The following is a 12,871-nucleotide window of genomic DNA, read 5'->3' as shown; positions in this document are numbered from 1 at the left end:
ACTCTCGATCTAAGACTCTTTTTGAAGTGCTAGAAAAGTTCCAATTATACAAATCTGTCACACCACCTTCATGAGTCAGTACTAACATGTACAATAAGGAGTTGTTGAAATAGTGCTCACATTGCTGTCGATGTTTTTAAAGCATCTGTTATTTGGTTTATTGATTATTGCTTTTTTTTTTTTTTTTTTTTTTTTGGATTTTTTTGTTTGTTTTTTGTTGTTGTTTTTTTTGTTGTTGTTGTTGGGGTGAATGCAGTGTGCAAAGGGCTTGGGAAAGCGTCTGAATTGCCACCACGTTCATGAACTTCCCCTGTTGAATTAAAAATAAAAATGCATCTGCTGTATTTTGAAAACCGAATCTGTACGCGCGCGCGCACACACACACACACACACACACACACACACACACACACACACACACACACGAACTCCTGACCTGCCCTGACTGAAAACAAAACTGTATCTGATTAGTTGGGGGAGGGTGAAGGCATGAGGTTCACTTTTGACTCGTATGAACTGTTATCCCAGTTCTGTGGCTTCAAGGTGAGTGTGAATGTCAGACTGAAAATATAAAAGGATGACTAAAGATGAGGAGTTGTAAACTATTAAATGGGATATTTTCAATTTATGCTGTGTATTCTTGTCTTTGGGTTGGAGAAAATGATCAAGCGAATAAAAAGTCAAATAAAAATCTACATGAGCTACGGTAGTTTTCTTTTGTGCTTTGGGGTCTTGTGTGTAAGAGTCTACTGAAAAGAAATGCTGGGCTTAATATTCATAACAAGGATGGATCATTTCTAATTGTTTTATGTCCTGTTTATCAAATGTTGAAAACTGGGATAAGAATGAGATATAAATAGAAATGAGTTTATTGCTATTATAATCACCTAGATTTTAAAAATGTTTTGTGCTGTTAATATCGACTCAAAGTATGAGTGGATCTGTGAGTGCTATTGATCTGTTTTTAATCGGCATTTAATAACCATGACTGGACCTGGGTTAAAATTAAACTGACCTTTATGATATAGAGGGGAGATTTAAGAAAGAGGTATGAGTTTCTAATGTTTCAGGGTCCTGGCATTTGTGCCTTATTGTGAGGGAGTTCTACAAAATGAAAAGTAAATTGTAAGGCATTCAGAATTGAAGTTCTAGATTAGTCAGCATATAACACTTGGATTTGTGGCCCCTTGAGTAAATTGCTTACTCAAACCCTCTGGCCAAAATGAAGCATCTACTGCACAGTTTCTAAAGGATTGCAACCAAGTGAAATGATCATAAAGGTGTCAAGGAGCAATCTAAAAAGGTATGGGAGTCACTTATCTATCATCATTTCTTAGGTTCATATAGTAAGACAAGAAGATCAGGTTATTTGCTTTAGAAATGACTTTAACTGTAAAAAATAAAATAAAAAAATGTGTCTGAAGAGAAGCCTTGTCTTTTTCTTTGGGTTGTTTTTTTTATTTTTTATTTTTTCCTGTTTTCAGAAATTTTCTCCTTGTTGACTGGGAACTTTTCACTCTAGATTTAGTCATGTGAAAGGGTTTTCACAGGACTCCAGGCTGCCTAATGAAAATCTAAATGCACAGTTACTCTTTCCATAGGAATTAAGAGTGTAAGTAGCAGGCAGGTGCTGCTAGCATTTGATCAATGTGATCTGGAACATTCAGGTGTGTGACCATGTTACAGTCTTGCCAGGAATGTGTATCACTTCAAATTCACTCAAAAGTTAGACTCTGTGATACTCAGGGAAATTGTAAAACAAAAACAAGACCAGAATCTCAGACAGAATCTCTACCTGCCTCAGTCAGCGTGGTAAATGATGAAGTCCATGACAGTAGTTCATCACAGAAGAGAAAGCCTCTTCTCTTTAAGGAGGGCATGACACCACACTTTAGATGTGCAAAGTTGCATCTAAACAAAAGTGTGTGGTTATAATGCACAGTGCAGTGTTTGGTGAAAAACAGATGCAACATATCAGCACAAACATCTCTCATCAAATATCAAGCACGGTGGTGGATGGATGATGATCCGGGCATGTTCTGTAGCTGCAGGACCCGGGTAACCTGCAGACAGAGATTTAGTCAGTTCCTCTCAATGCCACAGTATTCTAGAGTCAAATACAAGGCTTTGCTAAAACTGGGTCATGCAACATGGCAGCACAGCAGTGAATGTACAGCAGAAGGGCTGAAAAAGAAAAGAATCAAGGTGTTGCAATGACACAGTAAAGTTCAGACCTCAATAAGATTAAAATGCTGTGACTGGAGCTTAACAGAGCTGTGCAAAAATGAATGCCAGCAAACGTTAACGATGTGCTGTGGATATTCAGGAAACCTCAATAGCTATGTGTGATTAGGTTAATTCTAAACCCACCCATCCATCAAATCAACCTTTTCCACTTAACCAATTCAGGGTCGCGGGGGAGATGCAGGATATCCCAGCAGTCACAGAGCGACAGGCCGGTCACACCCAAAGTCATGCGCAAAAACCGCAATGTTTGTGACACAGCTCAGAACAACTGCTTTAAAACACAAACTATAAACCCATCACGAGGCACTACAAAAACATGAACCCATGTCTGACACACCCAACAGATAAATGCATTTTTAAACATTTTCTCCCTATTTACTTAACGATAATAAAAAAAAAGTTTTATCCACAGACTAATACAAAAAGAGCCTTTCTTTCTCCCCTCTCATTGAATAGGTGCAGCAGAGGGTTAACGCTTAATGACACGCCCTGCAAACACCTCTCGTGTTTTTATGACTGCATCAAGTGGGAAAACTTGCCTCATCATTATTATGAAGCATCTCACTTCAGAAAGGCCCATTGGCTGCTGAATAATAAATACCCTGAGCCCGCCCATTTCATGTTTATTGATCAGCTCTCCGGGGCCTATCTGACAGCAGTCAGATGAGTCGGGATATGGCGTCGCTGCACCGACACAGGATGAATTTTCACCTCTCCGTGGGAATTTACAAGTCGCGCGCCGGGACATCGCTTGCTTTTTGCCGCCGTTAAAAGGGATCACACATGGCGATGGAGGACGAGGACAATAACGCGGAGGTCGCTGCGACCAACGTCCGAACGGGCATCAAGAGAGGAGGTGATGTCGGAGATAACGGGGCTTGCATAGACAGGCAGCCGGACACGGTGGTCCACCAGGCGGGGCTGAACCAGACTGCGGGTCGCGGCAGCCGCAGTGGTCCCGGAGCTCACGCTGCGACGGGGATCCGAGTGCTAAAGGCAGGTCATAACCAGAGGGAGCAGCCGGGGGGGGGGGGGATTTAAAGTGATCGACAACTGTCATGTCAAGGTGGTTACATCGCAGTAGGTGCTCGGAACAGGGCAAAGTGCATCCACGGACACGCGCGCATCCTTCCCGGCAGTGTTATGTAAATGCTGTGATATCGTGTCTAATTGATAATTGATCCGAGGCAGTCAGGAATGCACCGGAGCCGGTAACAGCGGCAGACCACACACTACAGGCACTCATAGCTCGCATATACCCAGGCCCGCTGCTGAACAGTTTTCTTAGAAATTTTTAGGGGAAGACATGATGAGTAATGACACGCAAGTCCCCAAAGCAAGAGACACGCGCGTACATACAGAGAACCTCAGCTCTGGTATTTCATTTAGACTATGAGTATTAAACGTTTATTATATTTAAAAGAGGTATTTGAGGATTTGCAATGAAATAGGTAATCCCGGAGTATTAATCACCTTGATGTTTGTACCCAGAGCATTAGTTTCTACCTGCCTGTCAACATCAATACAGAAAGGTGAGTAAGTGAATTCTTTTCACAGTTATAGGTCTCAGATATAGATTAAAGTAGAGGTACTTCCTTCTGAGTCCGGACAGCTTGTTCAGTCACATTCCCACAGTGACACACATCCATACTGGGGAGGTGCCCAGGACATCTGTAGTCCAGTGGGGTGATTCCACAGCTTCATCAGACACACCTTCACAGCTGCTGACAAAGAAGACATCTGCACTTTACTTTCTCTGTGACCTCTTAGTTTAACCGTTGGCCTGATCACAGCCTTAGCTCTCTAACCTCTGGAGCAATGCTGCTCCAGGTATGATCCATTTAAGTAGTGTGAGTGGATGTTTATTCTTGACCTTGAGAATAGAGGCTTATATAGGATGCGACTTTGTTACCGTAAAGAAAGAGTCTAAGAAAAGAAACAAATTAAGCCTTCTGTTGGGCATTAAATGAGAGGATTTGCCAAGTAATTCATCAGGTTAATCAAGATAAAATTACTGTTATTTTAACAGGAAATCAGTCATTAAATCAGTTATTGAGTAACAGTACCAAATACTGAGAAACTGTGGCCAATGCTGTTCAAAAACCCAACCAAAAACGATCTGTTATCACACTTTTTACTGTCAGGCTTATCGAACATGGAAGCCAGTGGAGGCTGAAGATGACATCATTTAAAAACAACAGCAATGATACCTGTTTGTCACCAGAGCGGATGCTCTCCAGACCTTTGATATCTTCCTTTGTACTGACTAGATCTAAATGCATCCCACATGATGAACTCAAGCCTCACGAAGAACTGCTGTTACTGATATTTTATCGTTCAGGAGAGGATTATTCTTCATTGATGTCTGTTTAAGAGTAACATTAGGCTACTCCACATCCGGCTAATGTCATCACGGGCGATTAGTGAAAATAATGGTGCTGTGGTTTCTCTTCAGCAGTCACACCGTCCACCCTCAATGCGAACGAATAAACTTTAATGGTTGACTTTAGTTTAGGAAAGAGCGAACATTTCTATGAAGATTATCCAATTGGTAACTACCAGCGCAAATTGATTTTTGGCTGGATTAAACCCCCAGCACGTCTGGGAGAGTGTGTAGTTCATCTTGAACCACTCTCTGTTTCCTCAGATGCCCTTTGGCTTTTATGCTATGTTTTTGATTACAATCTGTGTGTGAGAAAGACTAATATTCTGTGTTTTTCTGTGTTAGCAGCGCAACATGAAGCGGAACGGGAGTCGAAGCTGCGTGACGAGAAAAACCAGGTTTGGATCACGAGAGCGGGACTGGCTGAAAGGGGACACCCAGCGGGGCTGTGTGTGTCTGTATGGGGGAACAGTAGACCCTCAGCCACCTGCCTCTGGCACACAGGCCTCCTCCACCCCTCAGACAGACCTGCAGTTGGTGCTCTGCTCCACCAGTACCACAGTGGAGGAGCTGTGCGCTCAGAAGAATGGACACGCACTTTACGTTCAACTGCACGGAGACCTAGTGAGGTAAATTTACATGACGTCGAATCATGGTGACAAAGTTGCATTCAGCAACTGCAGAGTAAAGAGAGTTCAGTCCACATCAGCTACTCCAGATGGGGCCAACACATGCATCAGGCATCCAACAGCTTCATTAAATAAATACCATTTAATCATGTTAAGAAAATAAGAGACAAATCAAAGCATAAGAAGAATTATGCAAATATAAGCACGTGAAATGGGAGCTTGCTAAAAATGTATAATACAATCTCATCCTCAGTTAATGCAAAGAAGGTAAACACACCACTGAGGACTTGCTGCGGTTGCCCTATCATCCCGCACTCCCACAGCTCCCCACCAAGGATACGCTCAGGGAACATGTCTCTACGCCTCTCACCGCTGTACAAGACATGCGTAGACCGAAATAGTAATTGATGATCTGTGAAAGGATGAAAAGCTGGTTCACTAGTCCGTGACCAGGAAAAATTCAGTTCCTTGTTTGCTTCCCTTGGAAAACCTACGTGAAGACATAAAGGAGCCTAAAACGAGAGCTCAGCTGTACAGCTTAAGCCTGAATGAGTTATGGCTCATTCTGTCTGAGCGCTTCTGTCTGTTCAATTTTTTTAAACGAATAAGAAAGAGCAAAATCTTATAAAAAATGTGGGGAACCAGCAAAGTGCCAACAGATGCATTTAGAGCAAAGAGTTGTGAATGATTGTGTTAGTACGCAATAACTGCTGGGAGATGGTGCCACAGATGCGCTGCAGAGATTATGCTGGAAACATGACTGGAGGTCGGTAATCACCTCACATGCTGTTAGCCAATAGTAGCATATGAAACAATGTCTTTATATCTTTGCTGACTGAGAGCTGCAGGCACAGGAGACTGATGCAGAGTGGTAATAAATGAAAGGCTTTTGGTAAGCCTGTGGATGGGCCCTGTTGGTTCAGTTTGTACTCCAGCAGTAAAGCAGTCTGGTCTGCCAGTGAGTATGACTGAGTGGATTTAACTGTAATATTAAAGTCTTCAACTTCCAAAAAGAAAAGAAAAGAAAACAGGATAATGGCGAGTTAGGAGATAATGGCATAAATAATTAAAAAAAACATCAATTGTACAAACTGGCAGCACATACGGTAAAGACAAGTTAAATGTATTATGTGCATATGAACTCCAGTAATGTTTGTCCTCAGACGGTCCTTTAGTAATGTATTTTCTCATCCCTATTTTATGACCTTTTGGATAAACCTTCTGTGCATAAAAAGGCTTCATTACTTTGATAATAGATGCATTCATTCTATAAATGGTTATGTGAAGCATACGACGCAGCTGTGAGCTATGCGGCTTTTCCTGTTGATTTTCTTTTTAGAGCATGTAGTTATGTGCTGCTTACAGGAAGGCACGTTCGGGGCTCTTTCCTGCTTGCATTTTCAGTTTAACAAACTCCCTTTACAGATAAATTTACTGAGGCAGTAGAGTTGATGGAGGACATTCATCCTGTTGTTCATCCCCTTTTGGACCACTTATGTCTGTCAGTGTCACAGTGCAAACAGGGTGAGCGAAGCAGTCTAGTGTTCTTTTTCCCAGCAAGAGGCTTTTCCATCCATGAGAGTTTCCAGGACAGATGGGATATGCAATCCCTTCAACATGTTCTGGGTATAACCGGAGTTTCCAGAACATTTCCAAAGAGATGATCCCACACATCTTAACTGGCTTATTTCCAGCAAGTTAGTAGCTGCATACCAAAGACCGCCTTTATCAGTGAGCTCACTCAGAAATGTAAAATAAGCTGAATCTAGTAGCTCAACTCAGTCCTGAGGATAAGTGATATAGGGCCATTATCTTGAAGTTCAAATCTTGATTAATCGAAAGGCTTCCTGATCAAGGGAAATGGTAAAAACTGTCCTAATCTAGCAGCAGAAGAAGGCAGAAGGAAATTTTTGGTAATACTGCCCTGCAATAGCTAAACAGCCCTTTGGTGGAGTGGTTAGCACTGTTGCCACACAGCCGGAAGGTTTTCTGTCACTCTCTGTAAGGTCTGTGGTGGTCTTGCAACCAGTCTATTGTGTAAATGGACTGGTTCTTATCTTGCACTCTTCTACTCGAGCACTCAATATGTCTCACCCATTCATACAAGCACTTTCTTCTACTTAAGTTCTTTCTATCTAACATTCAAGTTGACACTTTTGACAGATTTTTATTTCAAACAAAACAGTTCAAGAATAACAACTAATTAATACGTTTGCACATTTCGGTTTATTTCTTTTTGTGCTAACGACTAATTTTTTGTTGCTGGTGTTTATAGTTAAAACTGAAGGCTTGATCAGTTATTTTAGTTTTATTTTTAGGCAGCCATATAAACGTACATGAAAAAAGATACCAACTTATAATGTAAAATATCGAAAGATGAAGCAATACAAGGCTTTTTTTAGTTTTTAAAAACACACGTGTATCCGTACCATTGTGTTTTTAGGAGGCCCAGTTAACTTCTCATATATGTATGAAATACTGGGTATGTCTGCACTAAATCAAGAACCCACAATGGTAGTTGGCTGCATAACTTTCCACGAGGACAGATGAACCCGCTGGGCACCATTTGACAGAGATTCAGCTTCTTGCTGCACTGGCCAAAGTGGGAAGATTTGTGAATAAATGAGGCATATCAGTGTGAAGTGTGAATGGTCAATAGGAACTGTCACTCATCATCACTCTGCCTGCTGGAAGCTGCCTAAATCCTGCTTTTAGATGTTGATGTCACAGCTGTCTAAAATCAACCAAGATGATTCTGCAAATCTTCCAGGCTCAGCGAGGAAAGGTCATTTCCTCAGGCATGGGTACTGTGCTCTAGTTGTTGTTAAGAATCTTTTGAAATTCAAGCACTTTTCTGTCTCATTTATTCTAAATGTTAGTAGAAGTTAGTATTTCTTCCCCCCTGTAAGTCTTCATGTTGACAGATACTGAAAAAGATCTGTGTTTAGCTCTTTATGAGCTGGCAGATTGACCCGTCTTAAAAAAAAACAGTTTTCAGAAGTGAGAGAGTAAGTGATCATAAATTAACTCTAAGCTTTTGTTTTAGATTGAAAGTGAAAGCTGGATTTGCAGCTGCTATTGTGCTTTCGGGCTTCCTTCACTCAGCTCGACAGTGGGCATTTATGTGAAAGGTTGCTTCTATTAGTATTCATCCTGTTAGGCTTCAGTGACTAACAGAGAGCTGAGAGATTTACAGATGAATTCAAACTCATGGTTTAAGAGTGAAATATCTAATATCATTTTCATTCATTTCAACAAACTTACCGCAATGTCAAAAAAAAAAACCCCTAATAGCTATGTTTTAATGATAAGAAAGATACTAAAGGTGCCTCTTCTCGGAAATTCATTTTTAAATATTTGTGCAGACCTAAAGCATTGCTGCAGCAGATGGTGTACCCATGACACTGCGTGATTTTGCAAGAATGCATCTTCTTTTTTAGTTTGTGTTAAAACAAGAAACAAAATCCTAACTGTGGTGCTGACTCTGGCAGGAGTGCTTTTTTAGCTTGGTCTGGTGCCCCGTTTAACCCAGATCGTGGCGTTCGTTGGCGGGAAGCTTTTACTTTTATAATCTGTTTCATCTGAGATTCTGTGAGGTGTATTTTATAATTGTTGCCGTCGTTGTCACACCTCTTCATCTTCTTGCCTTCGGTCCCGCAGGAGGCTGGATCCCTCTGAGCGTCCGCTCCAGATGGTGTATGACTACTTGGCGTCGATGGGCTATGCAGACCCTGTACGAGTGCAGCAAGAAGCCGCCAACTCAGACCTCAGCTGTTTGATCCGTTTCTACAGTGGTGAGTACTCATCGGCAGCGGCAATCAGCCCTCGGTTTCACTTTCTGCTGCTGCTGACTGGAATCTGGCATGTGCTTCGAGTTTTCCTCTGCACACAGACCTGAGGGCGCAGAAACATTCTTAGAACGCTCCAAAATGGTTTCGCCACATCCTCTGGCGAGTGTGTACGATTGGATTAAGTGAGAGAGGTTGTTTTAGGGCTCTCTGAGTTTGTTGCTTCTGAAGCTGCCTCCAGTCTTCAGTACAGTCTAAGATAAACACATCAGTCATGGCCTCATGATGGATTACTGACCATCATTCATCCTGTGGTGTTGTATGCTTCATTGACCTGAGGTCTGGAGTGACTAAGTGTCCCTGTGTCTGTGTGATTAATGCGGCACAAGAATGGTTGCGACTCTGGAGAAACCAGTGACGAATTTGCGAACGCATCTAAGCGCTGCTCACCTAAAACCTCTCTCAGTCTTCCCGTTTGAAGGCTGCTCTATTAATACTCATACAGTAGTTGCAGTTAGGGATTTTCCTTTTAGCATAAATGGTGATTGGTGTGCTTTAATGAGTTTCAACCAGTGGATGTTCCCGCTGAGTCAGTGGAACTTAAGCTTGGGCTTTGAACTGCTCACATATCCAGAGAAAGAGCAAGACTGGGTAAACCACAGTGTCTAAAGGGTTCACATGTACTTCCTCCCACATCAGGCACATAGCTCTCCTCAGAGTCAGTGCAGGACTGCTGTAGGGACTGAAATACACTCCACAGACAAACGTAATCTGCTCTGTATGGAAGTTCTGTGGTTGATGAGTGACAGATGAGGAAAGTTAAACAAATCAAACTCACCATGAAGTCTTAGCAACAGATATAATTAGTTTGGGAAGCATGTGAAACAGAACGGTGACGCCCAGTTTTCTTTTATCCTAAAAATGTTTAGAACACCATTAATAATTATTGTGATGCTTTTAACTGTTTTGATGCCCCGTGGAAAAAAATTGATATTTTGAGTCCTAGACCTTTTATTGTATATAGTTTCAGTTTGATAATCAGCCCTCAGATCAGGATACTTAAGCTGTCTTTATACATTTTTTTCTTTTGCTTCTTTTTAAAATGATGTTGGGGTTTTTTTTTAGCTGACGGATCCCCAGCTCACTCTGGTCTGAGTCTTATTCGTAGTCCTCATGTGTTCAGTGGCCCACTGTTGTTTTCTTCTTGTCAACATGAGAACTGGTCAGATCTTGGCTACTATCAGCAATCAGGCCACACTGGGTAGAGTCTAGCCAGGCCCCTTGGAGACTTCCTGCCTCCTTTTGTCGACTCATGGGAAAAGAGAACCAGGGACAAGACAAGACTGGTTTTCAGGCTCTTTTAATGCCCAGTACAGGCCAAGAGGACAACTTGATTTGGCCGTAAAATACCTGCTAAACTGCTAAAGTGACAGCTGGTAATAAAGCTTTGAGTTTGTTGTGGGGGACACAAATGATGTCAGCAAATGACAGATATCTACAAAATGGGCAAGTCACCTCTTGTGTTCACGTACAGGTTTCTTATGAAGAATTAAAATAACTTAAGTAGCAAGCTTTACCATTGCATTTAATTCTTTGGCTGGTAAAAGAGAACTCTGTCTTTTCATTTTAACTCACAGCACAGGTGCAGAGATTTAATCAGACCAACTCATCTTTTCTAATTTACGTAATTTAAAATTAACCACTTTTTTCACCAATTTTTCAACTAGTTAAAAAGTCAGCTTTTTAAAATGTTAAACTTTCAGGTAACTTTTTGTTTAGTGCTGTAGCATTTTTATTGTGAATCGCTTTGTGGTCTAGAAAAGTGTAAATAAAATGTTGTTTTTTTTTACTTTCACTTCTTTTAACTTCAGGAAACTACACTGCAGTTAAGTGAGTGAACACATGAAATTTCACTCAATTCATTAGAGTTTTGTTCTAAAAGGCAAAACTTGCATACTTCCCATGATGCATTGCTAGAAAGTTCAAACTCTTCAGGGATTCTGCCTTTTTTTGTAAGAAAGACATGATGGAAAGTTGCCGTATACCTTTTAATATGTTCACATTATGTTACAGTCACACTAGGGAAAACATTGGTTGGAGTTACTTCGGTTACTTCGAAGGCGAGACCACTCACAGTTGCTGTGACTTTGCTGTGTCAAGATGGCAATAAAGACAAGCGACAAGGCAATCAGACAGAAATGATGACGTGTCTGAGATGAGCTGTACTCATTGATTGGCTCAGACTGTTGCAATGAAGTAGACAGCAATTATTTGCCAATCTTTGCCAGTCACGGCAGTCAGTCTGAGCCAGACCATGTCTATCTGGAGATTGGTTGCCTCTCTCAGCTGTCTTGCAATCGAAAGGGGTTGTGCAAATGCCCTCAAGCATTGGGCAACCCCTTTTGAATACCTGGTGGTTGCAACTACTTGTCATCATTCAGCAAATGCTTAAAAGATTAATGCAGCTATGATTTTTCCTACTTGCACAGAGGGTGCTAGCTTGTTTATCCTCTAGTGCGATGAGAGTAAAAATTATTTTTGTCCATTGTGAAAGCGGTTCTGTCTGTTACAGGGTTTAGGATTGAAATGTATTGAATTCAGCCCCCATCCCCATAGACTTGGCTTATACAGCAGTTTATGTAACTGTCACTGGGAGCAGCGTCACTGGTCGTCTCTGTACTGACTCTGCAGGTTTAAACTGAGAAAAGTAAATCAAGTCTGGAACAGTGTGCAGGTTCAATTCAATGGCTTAATGTAACTTAACTTAATAATTTCTTCTTTTTTTCTTTTTCTTCTTCTTTTGGCTGCTCCGTTAAGGGCTCACTACAGCAGATCACCTGCCTCCATCTCACCCAATGCCAAGCATCCTCCTCTGTGACACCAGCCGTCTGCATGTCCTTCCTAAACACACCCATGAATCTATGTGCTCTTCTTCTTTTTCCTTCTGCATGGCAGCTCCATTTTCAGCATCCTTCATCCAGTATATCCACTATCCCTTATTTGCACATGTCCAATCAATCTCAGCCTTGCATCTCTGACTTTGTCTCCAAGCTGCTCGACCTGATCTGTTCCTTTGACCTACTCATTTCTAATCTTGTCCATTTTGCTCACTCCAAATTAAAAATCTTAACACTCACTACGGCCTTGTAAAACGTCCCTTTCACCCTTGCTGCTATCCTTCTGTCAAAAATCACCCCTGATGCTTATCTCCACCCACACCACCCTGCCATGACTCTCTTCTCCCCCCCCCCCAACATGCACTGTCTGTTGCTTTCAGTGGTTGACCCCATTTATATTTCTCATTTCTCCTTGCATCCTTACTGTAACTAGCTTTGCATTGTCTCAACTCATGAGGACTTTAACTTATCAAATCAAGCCAAGAGCAACTTACTCACATTTTAAGGCAGTATGCACAAAACCCTTTTTCAAGTTAAGACAAAAAGTAAAAAAAAAACCCCAAACAAACCAAAGAACAACAAAAAAAAAGTTACAGGGTTGATGGCCTTGTGTGTTCTCAGAGTCTTCCTCCAGGTGTCTGTTTGCCTAACAACTGTTGTTGTGGTAACGATCTGACTAAGCAGATGAGTGAAACTGTGATCCATCAGTAAAGACTACAGCTGCTACAAGACCACCTAATGTGGTACACTGAGCGTGCCAGCTGTACGCTCTGCACAGTCTGCATCACTGGACCTTACTGGCTCTGATTCTGAGAGTGTTTGTAATGGAAACTCCCCCAAAACCATGTTTATTAAGGATTGTCTTGCCATGCAGATCACTTTGGTTTTATGAGCCCAGGATCATCATCACAAAGCAGGGGAGGTGGG

At 41.6% G+C, this 12,871-nt stretch overlaps 1 protein-coding gene and 1 long non-coding RNA gene across 3 annotated transcripts in view; one reads left to right on the top strand and one right to left on the bottom strand.

Annotated features, from left to right (window-relative positions):
* Positions 1–220: 220 nt before the first annotated feature.
* LOC146525686 (uncharacterized) lies at positions 221–765 on the bottom strand. Its single transcript, XR_014875422.1, has 2 exons — positions 408–765; positions 221–359 (listed from the first exon to the last, which is right to left on the bottom strand). It is a non-coding gene; the product is annotated as an uncharacterized LOC146525686 (long non-coding RNA).
* Positions 766–2,873: 2,108 nt separating this feature from the next.
* The window catches only part of phlpp2 (PH domain and leucine rich repeat protein phosphatase 2), a 39,292-nt gene continuing 29,294 nt past the window's right edge, over positions 2,874–12,871 (top strand). Inside the window, exons 1-3 of one of the 2 annotated variants that reach the window (XM_085168670.1) lie at positions 2,874–3,243; positions 4,976–5,259; positions 8,920–9,053. In XM_085168670.1, coding sequence (XP_085024796.1) covers positions 3,031–3,243; positions 4,976–5,259; positions 8,920–9,053 — 631 coding nt within the window. In that variant the 5' untranslated portion in view covers positions 2,874–3,030. The remainder of the gene's footprint in view (positions 3,244–4,975; positions 5,260–8,919; positions 9,054–12,871) is intronic. The other variant, XM_085168661.1, reaches the window with a different exon arrangement.

This window comes from Neolamprologus multifasciatus, chromosome 1 (genome assembly GCF_963576455.1).
Source record: "Neolamprologus multifasciatus chromosome 1, fNeoMul1.2, whole genome shotgun sequence".
NCBI classification, from domain to species: domain Eukaryota; kingdom Metazoa; phylum Chordata; class Actinopteri; order Cichliformes; family Cichlidae; genus Neolamprologus; species Neolamprologus multifasciatus.
This window is presented reverse-complemented; position numbering and strand designations above follow the sequence as displayed.